This window comes from Cuculus canorus, chromosome 2 (assembly GCF_017976375.1).
Source record: "Cuculus canorus isolate bCucCan1 chromosome 2, bCucCan1.pri, whole genome shotgun sequence".
Lineage (NCBI taxonomy): Eukaryota > Metazoa > Chordata > Aves > Cuculiformes > Cuculidae > Cuculus > Cuculus canorus.
Window position 1 is genome coordinate 24,023,577 of NC_071402.1, and position 22,904 is coordinate 24,046,480.

Consider the following 22,904-nt stretch of genomic DNA (forward strand, 5'->3'; position numbering starts at 1 on the left):
CTTAGGTGTCAGAAAACAGTTCAGGTGAAAAACAGCATCTTACAGAGTAACAAGTAGCACAGAAAGTCATGATCCAAAGTACACAATGAGTAGAAACCACCTACAAGTACCACAAAACAGAGAAGCAGTTAATTAGACAACTCAATACTGAGTGGCCCCAAAATGTGAAGGTCCTGCTTTGACAAGCAGGAAAATCCTGCTGCGTTCTTGCAAACTTGGTATCTTGCTTCACTTTTTTTTTCCAAGACAAAAGAGAAAACAGGCTAAAAGAAACACTGCACTTTCACTAGAAAGAAAACATTTTGCAGAAATTTTTTTCATCAAAAATGCCAAAAGTGAAAAGACTAAGCAGTTATAGCATGCTGTTTTTTCAACTTAAATTGGGTTATAAACTGACAAACATGAGTCACTGCTTTTCCAGTACCCATATGCAGTTTTTGGTTTTACTTTCTGCGGACACAACAACTAGTGTATGGATAATCAACTGGAGTGTTATAAGCCACATTTATAAGTGGAATACTCTTGAATACAAAGAAAAGATAAGAGTACCTTGACCTTTAGATAACACTCCTGATGAGGGACACTTAACTGAGGAAGATTGAGCATCAACAGCTAGAGGACTTCACATGAAAAGAACTGTTGTATACACATAAGTAAATAAAAGATGTCCACTGCTAACTCCATGCCACCCAATTGCTTTCAACTTTTTTATGGATACAACCATAGTTCATTTTTGTACAAGTCAAGTAAAGTAGAACACCCCCAAAAGAGCAGGAAATGAAATTTTATTCACTGCACAACATAAATCAACAGAAATGTAATGTCTGTTGATGACAATGAAACCACTAGCATCTGCACTCGGGACTCTGATCTATTCTGTCCACCAGATGCTCTCTCCTTGTGGAAGGCTGGTAAAAAGTATTGGAGAGTTCATTGTGGCTTAAGCAGGTTTTTCTCATGCTGTTAAGTATTTTTCTTAAGTTTTACTGCAAAGCCTTAATATTCTTCATGATTGTAAGCAAATATCTAGGATGAACAATCTTCAGCCCACAGACCATACGCAGTGTGGCAGGACAATTCATCTAGCTTCTTCCATTTGGCCTCCTCTCCTAAGGGTCTCAGCTGCACACCAGATGACTGCACTGGAGCAGGCAGACTGCTCCCCACGACCATTTTATCTAGGAGGCTTGTAGCCTCTCCCCCATCGCATAATGAGCCTGTATTTAAATGCACACTGGGAAAAGGGTTGAAGAGCTTCCAGGATAGATGGCTACTTCACACTGCCAGAACAACACATTTACTCCACAACCTCACCACTGTCCACATCTGAGGACCATATGGGCAAGAGGAGAGTCAGGAACAGGCTGAATGAATTGTATGAAGTCAGCAGCACACTCTTGTCAGCCCTCTTTCTCAGGTCTTCATTAGGCTCTGCTGGGGCAAAAATGCAGGGCACAAAGCTTAAACACCTGGAATCCAGTAGAAATGCATTAAGACAGACTGCCAGAAGGCAGCAGAACTGCATACATGTACACAGTCCAGATGATATTCACCTACAGACAGCATCCCAGAAGCCATGAAACATGACATTCTTCTGCCACTGGGAATAAAAAAAAAAAGCAAGGTAAGAGCAGTCCACCCACCCAAAGGGCTGGAACACAATTGTTCCCCACAGCAGACTGAGGAGCAGCATTGATTGCATTGATCAGGAGACCACTCAGCTCACAGAACTGCATGGAAGACCACTGTGATTCTTTAAGAAGTAGTCCTTATTAACAACACAATTCTAAAATATCAGGACTAAGGAGCTTTGGGCCTCATTGTAAGTAACTACTCATCAGTCCCATGGCAGGAGCTGTTAGCTCATTTCAGGGAACCCTACACTAACCTGAGATGTTGAATAATGTTGACAGGCTAACAAGGAAATACAAAAGGGGAGTTGGGGGAAAGAGGTGCTTTGCTATCAAATTAGACCAAAAAACATTTTCAACTTTAACCAAAAATATTTGCAAATGAAATCATTCCAATCAATAAAACCCTTTATATGACAACATCCTCCAGAAGAATGATTCATTCTTCAAAAAAAAAAAAACCCTGTTAAAACAGCTTTGTGTTTACTTACCCTCCAATGGGGTGGCAATGCATAAGGACTTGTATTGAAAATGAAGAACAATACCTTACAGCATTCTGAGCCCTTCAGACCTTTGCTTTTTGACAAAGACCTGCTAAACACCACTTGGTCCAAAGCTGATAGGTGCCTTGGGTAAAGGAAACCAAGTGAGGGCCCTCAGTAAGCCAAGGTGATGGGCTCAGGATACAGTTTCTTTACGAAGTTAGCAGAACCACTAGCAAACATGCCGAAGAAGATGAAAAGAGGAAGGGAAAAAAACACATCTTTGTATATCTCAATAAAGGGATCAAGTTTATTTCTTTGCCCTCTGGGGAAAGTGGAACAAATAGGTACAGTTAAAGTTCATGCTTATAAATCTGCTGGTGTAAAACTAAGAAAATGACTGGATGGTACAGGATATTGCCAGCAGCACAGTACAATCTCCCTGGGATTCTACAGCCTGTAGAAAGGCAAGATTTTTTTTCCCCCCCTTAGAAAAGAAAAAGCATATTTAAAACAGAATATTTCTCTATTCTTTTAGAAAAAGTGCAGAGTTTATTATCGCCCATAGGTGTTCACAATAAAACACAACCTAGTTGTTCAAAGTTATTTAGAAGGAAACACTCCTGAAGTGCAGGTACTGTAAGATAAGTCACAGTAATAAATGAATATAGGGAATTTTTCTGCTTAAGTTCAATAACTATCTAATAAATTATAATTGAATCACACCCTTCCACAGAAAATAGCACTCTTTCCAAAAGGAACAAGCTATAACTTTGGAGTACTCTTTGTACTTGAAAGAATTAAGAGTACTTTGTCTTTGGGAATTTTAAGATGCTTTTACCTAAGGTGGATAAATTACAGGTGTTTTCCACTGCAAAATCTGTAATCATGCCCATTCTGAAATTGTAGGTTTTGCTGTAATGAGGAGCTAAAACACATTCCAACAAATTTAACTATGCTTTAATCTATCAGCAAACGAGGAAAACCTACTTCCCTCCAAGGGAATATTTCTAAACACATTACCTCACCTCATTCCCCATTAAACCATACCAAATCAAACTCTTCACCCAACTACATGAAACAAAGCTGGATTGTAGGGTCCTGATTTGATGTCAGCTGCATTGAGACAAATCTGGAATTACTCCAAAGTAAATCCATTGAGGTACTCCAAACCTACGCCAGGGAAAGCTGAATCAGAATCCAACCCTGGACTACTAGGAATTATGCCAAAGACGATACATAAATCCTTTCACCCTATACCTTGGAACAAAGACACTGACTACTAGCATTGTATTTCCTTGCTGTAAGTAGGTCAGAAAAAAAGCCAAGTAAAATCAGTAAAGGCTCAAGGATTAGTCTTAATCTTTCAACATTATACACCTGTGTCTACAGAGCAGAACAGGTTCTGTGCACTTCATGAAGAGAAATACACCACTCACATGCTAAAATTCACACTTGCCAAAGTAATCCTACTTTCTGGAGTATATATCAATGAGGTTGTGGTATCTGAGATTCAGCTCAGATCTACTTGCCCATCTGCAGAATTAAAATGCATACTTTAGGGTTTTTTTTGTTTCTACTTTCAGTAATTAAGTGTATCAAAAAGACTCATATTGGGAGGTTTCCCCCTATAAACTTGATAAAAACACAATTCTGCTCTGAGATGTGATTCCGTGGCAACAGCAGTGCAGCAGTTACTGTTTGCCTCTGTTCCTGGGCAAATGGGTTCCTTTCCAAACTTCAGAAATACATACCACAACATGACCACCAATTACCAATTCATCAAATTAACCACAGCAGAAAAAGAAATCTATCTTTCCTAGCTGATGCATCATCACAACAGTGGAGACTGTTGTGCTGTGACAACCTTGTTCTGAAAGGAGCTGGTGCAGGTTTGAACCGAGCTGCATAACAGTAAATAAGACTTGGCATTAAATCTGAAAATCAGTTACTTTAGTGACAGACAAGCCAGATTCTGCCTCCGAATGCCTGAACACCATAGTCCACACCATAAGGAAGGGAAGGGACTGTGGCAGGGAGGAATGGGTCTCTGCTGGGTAGCTAACATGGATCAATTTGCATAGTTAGTTACCCATCCAGGACTATTCTGCAGTGCAGGTCCTCAAACAGAGGAACTTTTCTATCATCCTCAACCATTTCCATAGATGGTCTCCCAATACAAGAAGTTACAGACACAGCATTTGTATTACGTTTGTATGCGCTGGCACTGAAGTTACTTAAGCATTTTCAAAATCATTATATATCAACAAGTTTCTGGCAAGACTGAACTTACCTGTATGTGACAGGCAGTATCACAGAGAGATTAATAAGCTCGATTAATAAGCTCAGAAGCATATGCCACAGTATTCTAAACAGCCACTCCAAAGCAACTCCTAAGTTGTGCAGTTACTAGCTTATGTTTATTCAAAATGTAATAGTTAAACTCCGCTGTACTTCCATGCATAATCTGCCAAAGCAGTTGTTTTACTTAGGATGTTAAAAGTCCCAGGAGTGCAAGATACTAAAAGCATGAGATATGGAGCCAAAGATTTATCTTAAAGAGGACCTATATCAGGAGTGAATTAGCAGAAGACCCGAACAACCAACAGCCCTGTCACCTTTTGAAGGCACCACTAAGTTGAAAGGTGTTTTCTCCAACATGAGCACCCAAAGTTGGTTTTATTAAACTCAGGTAAACACACACGCTCCCTTTGTGCTTATGCATATCCCAGAGATAGTAAATTGTTTAAATTTAACAGACATAATATCATCTGAAATGTATAAGCATATGCAAGTCCCTAGCATTATTGGGAAGTATTAATAACCTTTTCTACCTACTAAGCTGTTTAAAAGCAGTTCTAGCGCATTCATATTCAGATCTACGACAACTTTGAGACCCACAAGATATTCTGAAGTTCTAATACACAAGTTACAATGGTTGTCACTGCATTAGCTCTAATATTTAAGCTATCATCCACTTCCTTACAAAAGTGTTAGCTCACTACATACTCCCTTCACCTTCCTAGCAGCACAGCCACTTAAATAAAACTAAATAATAGTTTTGTTCTATATCAGCTAGTACACATTTCAACAATACACTTCCTAAACAGTGCTTTGCCATGAGTTCAACTTGACATTCAGTCTCCAAGTTCATTTTGCAGCCTAGAAATCCCTTGCTTATCTTCTTCCTCTTTGCTCTCCACGCAGCAAATTCAGCAGATTTGATCTAAAAACACCAACAGACATAACATTGACAATCCTAGTGTAACCTCTCCAGAATGTATCTCTACTATGCAGTGCAAATGCACAGCCTGGGGTCTGGTTTTCTAGTGATGGCAGAAAACTTGAAGAAGATGGTCCACAAAAGAACTCTGGAAGAATAAACTGTTTTGCTTTGTTTGAATGAAGATAGGAAAAAAGTTAAACATACATTGACTATCATTCAGCTGTGTGTACGTGACAGTGCCTACCCACAAAACATCCAGAAAATAGCTCTTCAATATTATCAGTCTTTAATAAAATGATGCATAACAGTGAAATTATGAATTTGTAAAGCAATTCTTTACCGTTGTACTAAGTGTTATTTATATTTCCTGTCTCAACTGTTCCACTTCCTCAAGCAATAATGAAACTGTCAGATGGGAATCTGTCTTTAAAATGCATAGATACATACACATATGGGTACACAAATACACAGAGAATCAGCTTTCTCCACCAATACAGCACAACTAAGTACATACACTGCTTCCTCACTTAAGTAACATCATGATCCCTCAAGCAAGGTAACCTAAGGCAATAACACGGGTAATAAAGAACTGGTTTTACATGAGTAAAAGCAGCAACATCAACCTCCTCTGAGCGAAAAGCTCTTCCCCTCCAAATGGGCAACACTACTGAACTGTCAGCATTTAAATGACTTCATAGGCAAACTGGGAATAACAAAAGCAGGATATGTATGGATGTTAAATGTCAAGGAAATGTCTAAGAGGCAGCTCAGTGAAGGGCAATTGTACTGCAGGACAGAACTCTGAGATGAGCACAGAAACATGATTACCCCTGCAGAAAAGCAAAACACCTGCTTTTGGTTAAAATAAATAATACAGATTTTTTTTAACACTGGCATTGGGCATAGGTTTATAAGTTTTCATGTGCATGACTAAAGAGAATCGTGCATACTTAGGGGTCAAGCAGTTTTATGGCTGTTGGCATACATAATTTGATTTCTAATTTTTTTTTAAAAAAAACAACTTGCCAGTGGCAAGTTACAGTCAAACACTAGAATCAATTTTAGAGAACGTTATGGAAGCAAAAGAGAGACAGAGAGAAATGAGTTTAAATGACTGTTACTTGAGCTCAATTGCTCATTGATGAGAAGCTCCACAAGAGCCAGCAATACGCGCTCGCAGCCCAGAAGGCAAACCATATCCTGGGCTGCATCAAAAGAAGTGTGGCTAGCAGGTCAAGGGAGGCAATTCTGCCCCTCTACTCCACTCTTGTGAGACCCCACCTGGAGTACTGTGTCCAGTTCTGGAATCCTCAACATAAGGATACAGCACTGTTGGAACAGAAGAGGGCTACAAATATGAACAGACAGCCTCCCATGAGAAGGTTGTGGTTGTTCAGCCTGGAGAAGAGAAAGCTCCAAGGAGACCTTATAGCGACCCTCCAGTACCTGAAGGGAGCCTAATAAATCTATTACCCAACATGTTTCATGACCGTCCCCGGGACTGAGGTCAGACGAAGTCATCTTGGGTGCCATCACACAGGACACGCAAGACAACCAGGTGATCAGGCCCAGTAAGCACAGGTTTAAGAAAGAGAGGTCCTGCCAAACTAACCTGATCGCCTTCTATGCCAAGACGATCTGCTTAATGGACAAAGGAAAGGCTGTGGATATAGTGTACTTAGAATTAAGTAGAGTCTTTGACACCATTTCTCATAGTATCCTGCTTAAGAAACCAGTTACCACTGGCCTGCACAGGCACACCCCTCTGCTGGACCGCCAGGCCCAAACAGTGGTAGTAAATGGAGTTAAATTCAGATGGACACCCGTTACAAGTGGTGTTCCCCAGGGCCCAGTGCTGGGTCCGGTTCTGTTCAATATTTCATCAATTATCTGGATGAAGGGATTGAAGGTACCCTTAGTAAGTGCGTGGATGACACCAAGCTGGGAGGAAGTGTTGATCTGCTTGAGGGTAGGGAGGCTCTCCAGAGGGATCTGAACAGTCTGGATCAACGGACTGAGGCCAACAGGATGAGGTTTAACAAGGTCAAGTGCAGAGTCCTGCACCTGGGTCTCAACAACCCTGAGCAGCGCTATAGGCTTGGGGAAGAGTGGCTGGAAAGCTGCCTGGCAGAGAAGAACCTGGGGGTGTTGGTTGACAGCCAGTTGAACATGAGCCAGCAGTGTGCCCAGGTGGTCAAGAAAGCCCATGGCATCTTCGCTTATACCAAACAGCATGGCCAGCAGGACTAGGGAAGTGATTCTGCCCTTGTACTCAGCACTGATGAGGCCACACCTCAAATACTGTGTTCCGTTTTGGGCCCCTCACTACAAGAATGATATTGAGGTTCTGGAGCATGTCCAGAGAAGGCCAAGAAAGCCACAGTATTAAATATGGTTGCTGGCATCTTCAAACAATTTCAAAGGCAATTTCTACTCTTGTAAACAATTACTGCAACTTAAAATGCCAGGTACCTTGCTTTCAAAGGCTTTTCATATTGAAGCGCTTGGCAGGAAAAAAAAAGCAGGTAAATGACATGGTCACTCTCACTTGCCCAGCTATAACACATAAATATAAATCCAGCTTTAAGCAAAGCTGTTCATTATCTCTTCACCCATTCACTTGAAACCACTGGAAGCAATGCCAAGTGTCTGAACCAAAGCCTGCAAAGCCTTTCCTAGCAGCTGTTGTACCCTGCCTTTACTCTGTTTTCTCTATCGAAAAAATAAGTTCACTAAATGTTTTTACAAGAGATTTGTGAGCCATGGTATTTCTCTTCTAGAGAGATAATATTCTTGAAAGAGAATCTCCTGCCTAAAGCTTTTCTTTCTCACATTAAGCAACTTGTAGAAAAGACAAACTCTTCAGACTGAAGTTCATGACACAAAATAGCATAAAATCCCACCAACAGCTCTGTCAAACATTCTTAAACCTGTGAAAAATATTAAAACTCTAAAGTCTATGCAGCAATTTGTTTTAATTAGAGTAATAGAAAAAACTGTTCTTGTTACTTACAGTTATGTGTACCTACAGAATGTTGGACAAAATCCCCTTTATTACACTCGGCTATTAAAACACAAATAAAAGTAACACGAATTGGCACAATTTCATGATTATTAACCTGAGATTACAAGTCAGCACCAGCTGATGACAGTTTGCTTCCTGTAGGGCAGCTCTCCATCTCAACTTCACCTGAAATTTCATGTGAAAACATGAAAAATGAATATCATGTTTACTGAGGTAAAGATACTGCTATGATAATGAGTAAATAAAAATATTTGAAAAATCGTCCTTGAGCTTCCGCGCAAGCAAAAGAAGTGCAAAAAGGCAGGGCACTAAAGACTGCTAGACCTCTGACTCCAACTCCTAACAAGTTTTTGTTGTCACTGAACAGCATACACACACACTCAAATAGAAAGAAACAGCATTGTATATCCATACAACCACATATAACTGAATTTATTACAACCCAGGTAAGAAGGGGGAAACAAAGCATTGCTTTGGACCTGGCTAGCCTGGTCCTAGGAGTGCTTTGGAGATACCTTTATCACTTACACAAACACTATAATTATATCCTCAAACACAAGCCTTCTTTCTTCACTCCAAGTCCTTCATAACCTTTCTGCACATCCTATCATGTCCATTTCCTACTCAAAATCAATTTCTGCTTTCAGCATTCTATGACTGACTGTCCGATAACAATGTGTGCCTGTTATTCTGATGGTCATGCTTGTGGACTATTATCCACTAGTTCAACAAAGTTATATTTCTTGAAAACATTCCTTGTAACTTGTAATGGTCTGTGTGCTGTTCCAAACAACTACTTGGTTTCCTTGTGTCCCTATAAGTGCTTGTAACCAACAGCCATCTCCGATTCCATAATTAGTTATCCTTCAGGTAGAGAGGATCTTGATATAAAACCTCCTATTGCTGATGCACTGTGTCCTGATTAAAGGCAAGGACTTAGAAATGAAGCAGTAATACAGATAATACATTTCTCCAGTCTCTTCATTTGCGTCAGTTCCAAGACTAAAAGCCACAGAATTGAAGGTTGAAACTAAAGATCAGTCCTGTGGTTAGTTATGTCAGGAAGGTGAAGGAAACATACAGACTTGTCCTTCTGAATTTGAACAGACTGAATTTAAAGCCTCTGGTTTGGGCACAGAGCGGGGTGGGGGGGGGAGAGAAATGAACAAAAAATTTCAAACATCTTTAGAAAAATAAAATGAAGTTTGATTAGAAAAGTTCAAGTCCAACAGGACAAAACAGGAGAAAAACAGCAGCAACAGAAGTTGAACAGCGGGATTTCAATTCTAGATACAAATCTTAAGATTCTATATATAAAGGTAATTAATGAGAAGGATATAATACTCGAACTTTAACCACTCTCTGAAACAATACACTCATGAGCAGTCCCATGAGAGTCAATTACCACAACTTAACAAATACAAGTCAAACATTTAAGTGTTTAAGAACATATTTCACATTGTACTTGCCACGGTATTTGATGAATTTGATTACATTATAAACAGTAATACTCAAAACTTAGTGCTGCAGATTACATTCCAGAGCAACAAAAATAACAAGCATAGTTGCATTAAGCTGACAGACATCAAAAAGCAATGCTAAATGCCTCACACCCCATTTCCACTTCAGTTACTGGTGTTAACCAAATCCATGACTAAAAGAGCACATACAAAGCATGTTCAACAGTACACTACTTCAATCACTGTGAAGACCAGTTCTCTATGCTCCCAAGTTTCACTTTCTTATGAAGTAGTCACCTTTATTTAACATTCAGGTTTTAGAAGTGGGAGTATCCCCTTTAGAGAAGGAAAGGAAGGAAGAGGAGCACAGAAGAGGGGAAAAGCAATGACCAAAATGCTCCATTTTCAAAACTCACTCAAACTACCACTAATTACACAATGTGGATTTTGTTTATCACTGGTGAACTTACCACCTACACAACATTTCTGCTTAGAAGAGAACATTGACCTAAAACTAGAAGTTAAGCCACTTAGTACTGTCTATTCCAAACGTTTATCTTAGCTGAGGAGATGCTGCAATAACAAACAGAAAAACAACCAAACTCAAACTGGAACAGAACTAACAATGACACTGCATCAGAGTAGAGCACAGATTCACAGAAGCATTCCCAAGGGGCTGACACACTTCAAAAGCATACAAAATGAGACTTTTTTTGCACAAAAATCTTCAGGGTCCATCAGAAAATAGCTTCAATGCCACGCATTTTAATCTGTATACATCTTCAAAATAAACATGCTTTGAAATAGCTCCTTTCCAAAGAATACACACCACACTAAGTCAAGGTCAGAAACATTATGGCTTTGCTCATGTGAAACTATGCATTTGCTCACAGGTTCCACCTGTGGAAGGAAATGCAGGACCAAGCCAATAAATTTTTGAGAACTAAACTTTCTTGCTAATTATGCTCTTTGCTAGTATGAAGTTCTTGGCAGAACAGTTCCAGTTGGATCTAAGTTCACCGAGTTCTTTACTACCATTTTCCACAGAAATATTTTATTTCGTACAGGTATTTTTTTGTTCACTGACTACAAAGATACCTATGACAATTGGCTTCAGCCAAGTATACTGTCACACTGGAAATTAGAACACAAGAATTTGTCAAAACATTCACTTTTATAAAGCACTTTAAAAGAGTAATTTAAGAAATAAAATTCAAGCTGTTAGCTTCTTATATTCTCTGAAAACAGCATAGAAGTGTTTTCATTTACATTTTTGTTAGTTAAAGATAATCCTTATATGGCACAGACCCAGATTTTACCCTCCTGAGTGTACACATACCACTGAATAATTTGTTCAAATGTCAGTTGCAATTTTCAAAAATCCTTTCTTGCCTATGAATCTTAAACTCCTGTAACAAATACTTGTTTTGAGAGTGCTTTGCATTCATGACACTTGACCTTCTGCTGTACACACAAAATTTAAGTTTCAAATGCCATGCAAGCAGGAAATCTGATCATTCCACCAGTAGCCATCTGCACGGTCCTATATCATGTATTAGTTCTAGGCTGCACAAAGCCATGGGCTCCAAACCTTTTTCTGCAACTTCCATAATTAGTGGTAATTTGCTGCTTCTAAAACACTCCTTATGGAACATCTGGCCCCAAAAATTTTACCTTAACACTGAAAAAGTACTTAACATAAGGCTGTTGGTGTGCATCTAAGTGTGCAACTACAGAAAGCATGCATAGGCTTTGCAAGTGGCATCCCTCAGACCAGAGATCTCTACTCCAGCAACAAAACCCATTCAACTCAAACTGTAAAAAGTATTACAAGAAATATCAAACATGATGAAAAAAATGTTTTCCAATGTTCCTGCTGCCTCACATCCCATTGACATGAAATTGTTAACAGCTCATCAAGAAGTCTATCAAACACCTGAGAGCTTTGCACAAATTGTAATTCTCCTTTGCAAGATCCTTAATACAACTTGAGGACTCCATGTTGAAATTAAAATGTGAACAAGGCATGAAAAAAGAAAAAACAAAACAATAAACCACACACCTCCCTTGAGTTAAAGCAGTGCACTGACTAAAGAAATTGAGCCACTGCATATTTCAGCTTTATGGCATCAGAAGGAGATCTGTCCTGACCCTGTGAAATGGTGTAATTGACTAATTATTGCAAGCAACAGAACAAAAAGCTCTTTGAGGTCCTTACACATACTTGAGTGTACTTGGAAGACTTCTTAAGTACTATAACTTGTAAAGGAGAAAAAGAATTACACTCCAGGGTCTTTAAAGCACTTCAATAATAACAACACATCTTTTGAAAGGTGCCCAACACCCAGCTGTGCTGCACACAGCCATCTCCAGCAACTAGCACTGCTTCTTGGAGGGCAGAAGCTAGAAGCATGCAGGGTGCTGTACTGCTCTTGAAGTCCATCTCATGTCTAGTCACAGAAAAATACTCGTAGAGCACTATTAATGTGCTTTTACATCTGCAAGAACACAGCTATAGCTAATAAAGAATTGAAAATATGCATAAAGAAAGATACTAGCCATTATGAGAAAAACAAAACCCCCACAAAAAGCCTCTCAGAAAACAGAGACCACAACCAAGTGCCTGATCCTTCAGATGAATTTAAAGATATTGATCTATAGAAGCTCTTATTCTCAGCCTCTTAATGTAGAAAAGCATTCATCACGTTTCTTACCTGAGCTCCATCCTTTAGTTTCAAGATGCATTCCATTGTATTGATAGTGATGACAACTGGTTCTGACCCCAATTTTGTCCATGGCACATGAATCCGAAGTTCATGAATGTGCCCACTTAAAAAAGTAAATGGTAGCTTCAGCTCCTAACAACAATAGAAGAAGTGGTGAATTAACTACTGAATTCAAGACATTTGTAACAAAATAGTACAGTGCCAACACTAAATGCAAGTCAAAACTTATTCTTTCTTCATAAATCAGCAGCATGCCTTGGGACTTGGCAACCAGTTTTATAATGTCTTGTACACTTACATTATAATTAGTCTGTTCAAAGGAGGCATTTGGATGTCCTTGATAATAAAAGTCAGTCTAAAACCACCTCTCTCCCATGAAGGTAATGCAAAATGTGTCACTATTCAAGGGACAAGTAGAAATTAACGAGCTGAAAGTAAATACTTAAACCTGGTACGCAACCTGCATTATTCTGAAGAACATAAATTCAGAATTAAACACTGACAAAACCATTGCAAGGCAATTTCTTCCTAAATATTTTAGTTCTTGGAGTTGTCAGAGCTCCATGCTCTTAAGATTGGTCCATTTTTGCACCATTCAGATCAGACTTCTAAGTAAATACCAAGTTATTAAATTCTTGATTGACAAAACCAGGCTTATCCTCACCAAGGCCTAACATGGATACCACACTGCTTGAAAACTGGTAGAAGTTGGTCCAGAACTCTACACCAATGCTTGGCACACCACCCAGTCAACATACAGATCCCATCTTTATAGGGCAGCCCCAGTGAGCCGGCTGCTGCATGCAGCCAGTCAGCAGGAAACAAGGTGGCAAGATTTATCTAAATTCATAAGATAAGTGTTGTAATTTCCCCAGTAGCTTCAGGAGTTCATCTGGGAAGCATGAACTTAATGCTTACCAGACAAAACAGTCAGGCTAGAGACTAGAAATCAAGATTTAAAATAATTAAAATAAGTGTTGACAGTAAAGAAACAATATTTAATATTACATCAGAATTTTAAGTCAGCATTTTCAGTACTAAGTACTCTAATGACAAGGCTTCAATGATGATGTACCTTCTTGCCTTCCTGACCTCCTATCCTCACACCTTTGGATATAAAGGTTTAAAGTTTTAATGTGGGGAAAAAAACAATGGATGCCTTCAATTAGAGGTGCTTATAGCCTGATGTTTGTATCTTCATGCTGGGAACAGTCAGATTGAGAAAGAAGTAAATCTAAGTCTCCTAGATGCTGGATGACAGTTTTGGCCATTAGAATAGAATATTTTCAGCTAGAAGAGACCTACAACGATCATCTAGTCCAACTGCCTGACCATTTCACAGCTAACCACAAGTTTAAGCATATTAAGGGCCTTGTCCAAATGCCTCAAACACTGACATGCTTGGGGCATCAACCACCTCTCTAGGAATCCCTTTCCAGTGTTTGACCACCCTCTCAGTAAACAAATGCCTTATGTCAACTCCGAACCTCCCCTGGCGCAGCTTTGAACCATGCTCACAAGTCCTATCCCTGGATACTCAGAACAAGAGACCAGCACCTCCTTCTCTGCTTCTCCTCCTCGGGAAGCAGTAGAAAGCCATTAGGTCATCCCTCAACCTCTTCCCAACTAGACAAGCCCAAAGTCCTTAGCTGCTCCTCATAGGACATTCCTTCCAAGCTTTTCACCAGCTGTTGCCTTCCTCTGGACACATTCAAGTCCTTTAAAACCGTTAACAAGTTGTGGGGCCCAGGACTGCACACAGTGCTCAAGGTGAGGCCACACCAACGCTGAACACAGCTGGATAATCACCTCCTCTTACCAGCTGGTTATCCTGTGTTCATACCTCAGGATGTGGTTTGCTGCCTTGGCTGCCAGAACACACTGCCAACTCATTCTAAGCCTGCTGTGAACCAGCACCCCCAGGTCCTTAACTGTTGTGTTTCTTACTAGACTCGGGGACAAACCTACATTCAGAACTTTAGAATTTCCTTGGCAGGAAGCACCATTGCACCTCAGCTCCGTTTAGGTACTCACTTACTTCAACTCCGTATTGCTAGGAATGAGAAGTTAAATTCAGAAGGTCCGTAATACTCTGAGGTCAAGGAAACAAGTTCCAGACAAACATCTAGAGGTGGGTCTAGAAAGCCTGCTTTCCTGTACTGCCTGACCTTAGACCTATCGCTGCTTTACAGAAGTTTTTCTACACAAATAAAATTTGACGATAAGCAGATTTTACATTTAGTACTTGACATATTTTATAAAGTATACCTATAGAATGTTTCTGTGAAGTTGTTAATGTCATTATTTGCCTGAAATCTTCAAACTGTAATCAAATATTAGTGCCACATTTTGAAAGCCCACTAAAAAAATTATTTTTAAAATTAGTAACCATGTCTTAAGTTCAGAGTTGAAATAATCACTAATGCAACTGTGACAGGTTAGCATACCAAGACAGCCCCTAACCAACCAGCCAAAAGAAAAGTCAGTTACTCTTTTATACAAATACCTAACATGGCAACAACAGCTGCTAAGAGTAGCAATTTTAAGGAACAGTCTCCATTCCACAGCTGATACCTCCTCGGCCTTTGTCATGATAACAACGAAAAGGTTCACCTGGCACTCAAGAGCTAAGAGTAGATTAAGTATATTCACTGATGACAAACTTCAGGGAAGACAAGTACACAATATTATAGCTCTAATTTTGTGGGGTTTTGTTTGGTTTTTTTTGTTTGTTTGTTTTTTTACCAAGTACAGCTTTCAGTTCATAAATTAGTTTTGGGGGTTTAAAGAGCTTTCGCTAAGGACATTTAAAAAAAATACATCCCTGTGATGTCAGGGAAACTCTAGACTCCAACCTCAGCCATGCTTATATTAAGTCACATTTAATTTCAAGTCCCCACTCCGAAAGATGACTGTTACAAACTTTCTTACAGAAACAGTTTCAAGAAATTTGTTAATTGATTTTTACAACATGTTTTTCCTTCGTCTCATTCACCAATATACTGAAGGATTTTAGCCAAAAGCCTCTCTCAAAAATTCAGCCTTAGGCTTACAATCAACAGAAATAACATTTTAACCCAGACAGTTTCAGTTAAGCCACTGAAAAACATGTCCTGTGCAGTTTACCTACAGATGGTGCTACAGTGATCCAGCTATAAATGAAAAAGACCCTCATGTTCCACATCTTTAGGGTAGAGGTGGGAAGGTGTGCAGAAGTAAGTGATACAAAAATACGCACTCTAAAAATACATTACAACTTAAGAGACAACATTTTCATTAATCAAAACAGCAAACTATCACTATTAGTGGCTCAACTACTGGATGAGGGAAAGGCTGTGGATGTAGTCTTCTTGGACTTCAGTAAAGCCTTTGACACAGTTTCTCACAGCATTCTGCTTAGAAAACTGTCAGCCTCTGGCCTGGACAGGTGCACACTCTCCTGGATTCAAAACTGGTTGGATGGCTGGGCCCAGAGAGTGGTGGTCAGTGGAGTTAACTCCAGCTGGAAGCCAGTTACAAGTGGGGTTCCTCAGGGCTCAGTACTGGGTCCAGCTCTGTTCAATGTCTTTATCAATGACCTGGATGAAGGCACTGAGTGCACCCTTAGCAAGTTTGCAGATGACACTAAGCTGGGTGGAGCCGTGGATCTGATGGAGGGTTGGGAGGCTCTGCAAAGAGATCTGAACAGGCTGGACCAATGGGCTGAGACCAATGGCATGAGGTTTAACAAGGCCAAATGCCGGGTCCCGCACTTGGGGCACAACAACCCTATGCAGCGCTACAGACTAGGAGAAGTCTGGCTAGAAAGCTGCCTAGAGGAGAAGGACCTGGAGGTGTTGGTTGACAGCCAACTGAACATGAGCCAGCAGTGTGCCCAGGTGGCCAAGAAGGCCAATGGCATCTTGGCTTGTATCAGAAAGGGTGTGACCAGCAGGTCCAGGGAGGTTATTCTCCCTCTGTACTCGGCACTGGTGAGACTGCACCTTGAGGACTGTGTTCAGTTCTGGGCCCCTCACCACAAGAAGGAAGTTGAGGCTCTGGAGCGTGTCCAGAGAATAGCAACAAAGCTGGTGAGGGGGCTGGAGAAAAAGTCTTATGAGGAGTGGCTGAAGGAACTGGGGTTGTTTAGCCTGGAGAAGAGGAGGCTGAGGAGAGACCTTATTGCTCTCTATAACTACCTGAAAGGAGGTTGTGGAGAGAAGAGAGTTGGCCTCTTCTCCCAAGTGACAGGGGACAGGACAAGAGGGAATGGCCTGAAGCTCCACCAGGGGAGGTTCAGGCTGGACATCAGGAAAATTTTTTCACTGAAAGGGTCATTGGGCACTGGAATAGGCTGCATAGGGAGGCAGTTGAGTCACCTTCCCTGGAGGTGTTTAAGGGACAGGTGGATGAGCTGCTGAGGGGCGTCGTTTAGGGAGTGTTAGGAATGGTTGGACTTGATGACCCAGTGGGTCCCTTCCAACCTAGTAATTCTATGATTCTATTAGCAGTAATAGAAAGAAATCCCCTTTCTAGACTCGCCGATAAGTAAATTTTGTCACTCGCCAACAGCACAATGTCTGTTTAAATCCTAACTTGTGTTGACAAGTCTAAGTTATGAGTTTACTTCAAAAGGTATTCTAGAAGGCATCTTTCACTGGAAAGATGTTTGCTGGAAGTATTTAACACATTCACATTTTTGTCTAGTTAACTGTAAGATATGGAAATAAACTGAACTGAAGTAGGAATTCATTCAAAATGTGGTGATATAACCCAATCCGCAGCATATTTAGAAAACAGTTCTTTTTTTCAAAGTAATTTAGATACAAATGTTGTCTGGTATTATCCTAGTTGCACAAGCAAGTTTCCTTAAGGCAATGCAGAGAAATCTTTGTTGTGCTATTTCAGCAGACAACACAAACCAAATGTGTACCAAATTTAGTAACTTGCTCATAATACAACATAAAGACCATTTTTATTCCTCCTCCTTTCCTGCGCAATCTTTCTCCTTTCAGTAGGAACGACGTGAAATTCTTAATTTCTTCAGTACTTATGACTGATTAGACTTCACATTTCATGTCATATAAATATTTCAAAAAATTATGATATGGCTGAAAACAAATCCCTAGGCTTGACACAGATTGCAAACCAACATCATGCAAGACTGCAGACTAGATGATCATAATTCCCCTTGCAGTAAAACCTCCTCTTGCTCTAAAATACACAACTCTCCCAAATTTTAAAGCGATAGGCAAGTACCGTTTCTTCCACATTAGTATCAATTCAAATACAGTCTTGAATGTGAAGGAAAGGTATTTCACAAGGAACCCATTGGCAGTTAACACTGACAGTAAGGATATTTTCATGCTTTCATGTCCTTAAAATTATTTTAAGTGCATTAGCATTTTTCATATTTTTTTCTCAATTCCTTCTGATAGGAAAAGTCCACACTACAATAAGGCTCAGTAATCTTCATATCAAGTTCTTCTTCCTCTTACAACCAAAGACCACTTCACCTTTCTCTTCTGAGTTTGTAAAACAGCTAAGATAATAAGCTACAGAAGTATACACAAGAAGCAAAAAGAGCTCACCATGTATCCTGTAATTGGTACCACTGCGTCAACAGAAATATTACACGCAAGCTAGTTACCAAGATCATAGGTAGTTCTGTTATCTCTAGTACCACACTGACTTCCAATATCAGCTGCCAAAAGTGCTTAAAAGTCTTTTCCATTAAACAGTATTTATATATCAATTTTAAAGTTTAATTACGAAGTACTTTCTTGAAGTATTTTTTATACAATGTGCCCATTATTATGCACAGAGGGAAATTTCCTTGGAATGCTTAGTCTTCTAGTACTGGAATCATCCAGGATAGAAAAAAACTAATGTCAAAATTTTTAGATTTAATCTTCAACTGAGTAACTGCCTACTCAAAGACAGACAATTGCATACAAAAGCTACTTTGTACTTACAAGCTTGAACCTGAGTACAAGTTCATTCTCAGGTCTCACTACAGAACTGATACCGTAACAAAGATGGGGGAATAAGAGGCAGAGGTACAGCAGGGGAAGGACAAACTAAGCTACTGCAGTAACATTCAACTTAGTTTAAGGACAGCATATAACATACAAATGTGCAAGAACATGTAAAGTATTCTCAGATACTGTAACATTCTCTTTGAGTTTGATAAATCTCCTTCGTCAACAACTACATTACATCCGATTTCAAAAGGCACTGGTTCCAACTTGGACCCAAAAATAAAGTAACTTCTGGAAGACAGCAGTTTACACTCTGGTCTCACCCGTTCTTTGAGATTCTGCCTGGTGACACATAAAAATGCAACATTACATGGGAATGTTAACATCAGCTGAAGGACAAGGAGCAAGTGGAGAGAGCATAGACTTGTTCTAAAATCTGTTATAAGGTGCCTTGATCAGGTAGTTTGGCACCTATGCTAGTGTTCCCAAATAATCATGTATAGTTCCACACAAGCTGGAATTCTTTGAAAATGTTTAAGGCTCCAGACAAAGATACCCAGGGTATGTGCATTGTATCCAAAGCCTGAAGCATTAAGTTAAGGGAGCATTCATGTCAGATTAAGAGCAGGAGAGCAGACTGGGGTTAACAGCCCAGGACAGAAAGGATGATCTAACAGCACAGGTCAGCTAAGGTGACTGAATTTACATATTATGAATCCATCCAGGCAGAGAACCCGAATAAAATATATACTGCTAACTTTCAGAGACTTCAGTTTTTTCAAGGGAGCTCCCTGCCAGCTGCAAAGGTTTGAGGGTGTTGAATTACCACATACTCTACACAAGAGTTTTGCTGAACAGCCATAAAGCTGCATCCCTTCTCCAAAATAAGAGAAAGGCACCCTAAATATTGCCTGTATTAGTGGTGCAGGCAAGGTCCAAATAATAATAATAGCCACCTTAAGATCACTACATTTCACAAACAGAGAAATTCAGCATTCACTGCATACTCAGACCTTAACTCAAACCAGTGAGTCTTGAGCACAGGTGTATACAGCAACATTTGTCTCTACAAGAGCCACAACAGCAACAAACTTCACTGGGTATTTAGGCACCCAGCTGACAAACAGTCAGGGAAAAATGAAGCCAAGGATCACATACTAGTAAACAGCAAGTATTTGAAAGAAAACACCACATATGATGCAAACAAACTCCTAACAGCACCAGGTAATACAGCAAGTTTGATATAACCATCCCAAGGCATCAACTGTTATTAGGAGAAACTTTCTCCCTAACAGTATAGCAATGAACAGTTTCCCTATAAAAGAATGTTTTCACAACCAAGACAAGATTTCAAGACTAAACTAGAGAAAAGAGAAAACTACAAACTGATCAGACAATGCTGGCAACAGCCCTGCTCAGAACAGGAGGATGGACTAGATGACCTCCAGAAGTCCTTTCCGATCAACCCTTCTTTTATTCCATACTTTCTAAAAGGCTTTGAACACTCACATGAAGAATACGTCCTACCAACTACAGTCTAGTATCCACATCAGCTGTACAGATAAGCTGTACCACAAAAACGAGGAACTAAAAGGCAGTTGCCTTAAGAGAAAATACAGAGGAAGACAAATCATGCTCTTTCCAGAAGCACAGAAAATAGGACAGGACCTCTTGAAAGACTGTCTCCTCTTCCAAAATAGGATCAGAAAGACTTAATTAACCATCAGTGTTTACCTCAGGTTTTAAAAAGTTTCCCCGACAGAGACCATACAGTCTCCTCAGCCTACTCCATTGCCTCATAATCCAACTAGAACATAAGCAAATTTTCCTTAATGTCCAATCTATGTGTCCCTTTCTTGTCTTGCCCATATACCTCTTGCTCTATCTTGTCTTACTTTATTCAGCCACATTGTCTAAATATCCCAAAACTTATTCTGCATTTCTCTCAGCTCCTTCAGTTGGATTACATCAGGATGCAGGACTCTGACCAAAACTCCCTACACCATGCACAACAGAGAATAGCTTTATCTGTCTCACACATTCAACTCCTTAATTTGTCAACACAGATAAGCATAGAAGGAAACAGTCCCTCTACTAAGACTTAAACAGTTCATACTAACAGCAGGTTCCAAAGGAAACAGTCCCTCTGCTAAGATTAAACCAGTTCATATTAGCAGCAGGTTCCAAATTCTATCTTAAGGGTTTTACTTGGTCAAACCTCTCATGTTCAGGCTAAGTTTCACAAAGCCTCCGATCTAATCGATACAAACCTGATCAATTCTGTCCCTTGCCTACTTTTAAGTTTAGATACAGCTGGAATGTTGAAAAATGGAGGCATAAAACAATAAATACAAATCTGTGTTTTGTATGTGTTATTATAAAGAGATCCTAATTTACTCTGCAACATTTTTAAATAGTTACTGTAGGCAATTAGTAGATATAACTGGAAAAGCAATTTAGTGTTTGCACGGTACAACAATGGTTACTGAAAGAAGAAACACGTCCACAAAAAAAGCCTTTCTTTCCACACTCCATAACTTACCGAATATGCAAAGAATTATCATTCATTACTAAACAAATCGCATGGAATTAATGCAACAGTAACTAAGTCAGCTTCTTTTAAATCAAAGACAGAGCCTGTAACCACTGCAAACATAACATACCTGTTCAAGTACATCCAACTTTAATTCAAGCTTACTAAGCACAACATCTCCTCCCCAGAGTGACAACTGCAGATCTGAAGGCTTCAAGTTCTTTATGTAGCGATTCACATAACTCATCAAAATAGGAGTTACATAGGACTCCAGCATCCTGCAAGGTTCCCGCGTGACAGGTCCAGCACTAGGAAAAATGACAGAACAATGAGCTATTTATGCATCTATTAGGCTTCCCTTCTAACCCAAACTCTTCTATGATTCTACGTCTATGTGTAGAAATACATATGCTTACACATAAAGCTGAAAGGCATTCTAAGATGAAAGCATACATATCTGCATCTACAGATTTCCAGCTAATATACAGAAACAGGAACTGGTTCGCTCACTATCCAAAGAAAAGTCAACCCAAACAAATGACAAAAACAGAGGAGATCAAGCAGCCTTTCACGCTTTCAGGCAGAACTGAACCGACAGGAGCGCTGTCACAGGTAAGTGATACAAGCCCACACGAACCCCACCTGAGAGAGATGCACCTCCCTGATCTGATACCTTCGCTCCGAGCAAACAAACACCCTCCAGGGCCCGAGCCCAAGCTACCTTACCCTTGCCACCCCGCCTTGATGGGACCCCCCTCCGCAGCCTCTCCTGAGCGCCCCGAGAAGCCGCAACACCCCTCGCACCTCCCTCCCCGGACCCCGATACCTGCCACCCCCCACTGGGCACTTCCGGGTTCTCCGGCGCGTGTGTGCGCTCCTCCCGCGTCCGCCGCCTCGGGAAGCATCGAGCGGCAGCACCAAGGCGAGGGCGGAAGTCACTTTTGAAGCCGGCGGAGATCACGTGCTCTGCCAGGAGTTGACGGGCGGGGCTCGCTGCGGGCGGGGCGGGCGCTAGGGGAGGGGCGGGACCTCGGGGGGGGGTCCACATGGGCGGTACCATCAGGGTTCTCGGGGCGGGGGGGTGCCCGCAGCGCCGGGACTGCGGGAGGGGTGAGCGTTGGAACTGCGCAGACTGGAGAGGGGGAGACAGCATCGCAGCTTCCTCACAATGGGAGGAGGAGGAGTCGCTGAGCTCGTCTGGAATCCTCAACATAAGAAGCACATGAAGATGTTGGAACGGGTCCAGAGGAAGGCTACGAGGATGATCAGAGAGCTGGAGCACCTCCCATAACAGGACAGGCTGAGAGAGTTGGGGTTGTTCAGCCTGGAGAAGAGAAGGCTCTGAGGAGATCTTAGAGCGACCTTCCAGTACCTGAAGGGGCTACAAGAAAGCAGGGGAGGGGCTGTTAACAAAGGTTTCCAGTGATAGAACTGGGGGCAATGGGTATAAACTGGAGAGGGGCAGATTTAGACTAGACATAAGAAGGAATTTCGTCACTATGAGAGTGGTGAGACGATTTCTTGGTCACACTGTGACAATCTGTGATGCCCTTTGCTTGGCTTGTCCTGCAGCTGGAACCAGGAGCTTTTCTACAGGAGCTGAAGTCTGTTCTTAATGTAGATGTCCTTAGATTTGATGTGCATATTGTATAGCTGATATTAATGAGTATCAGACATGTTGAACAGCTAGAAGAACAGCAAAACCAAGAAAATGTGTGTCAGCTTCAAAAAACCACCCTTGGAACCTCGTTGGCAGCCACAGATCCAGGTGAATAAAACCTTTATTATTTCAGCATTGATGTCCTGGCCTTCTTGGACTTTCTAGATGAGTAAACATCTAACACTGAAATCAGTCTTTATA

General features: G+C 40.6%; 1 protein-coding gene across 5 annotated transcripts in view; it reads right to left on the reverse strand.

Moving 5' to 3' along the window:
* Positions 1 to 21,962, reverse strand: part of VPS13B (vacuolar protein sorting 13 homolog B) — a 453,221-nt gene extending 431,259 nt beyond the window's left edge. For all 5 annotated transcript variants that reach the window (XR_008448774.1, XM_054059974.1, XM_054059977.1 and 2 more), the window contains exons 1-3: positions 21,870 to 21,962; positions 21,174 to 21,351; positions 12,539 to 12,682 (exon numbers count right to left, since the gene is read on the reverse strand). Coding sequence is in view for 4 of the 5 variants with exons in the window: in XM_054059974.1 (XP_053915949.1) it covers positions 12,539 to 12,682; positions 21,174 to 21,320 (291 nt within the window). In the remaining variant the exon portion in view is untranslated. The remainder of the gene's footprint in view (positions 1 to 12,538; positions 12,683 to 21,173; positions 21,352 to 21,869) is intronic.
* Positions 21,963 to 22,904: the final 942 nt, after the last annotated feature.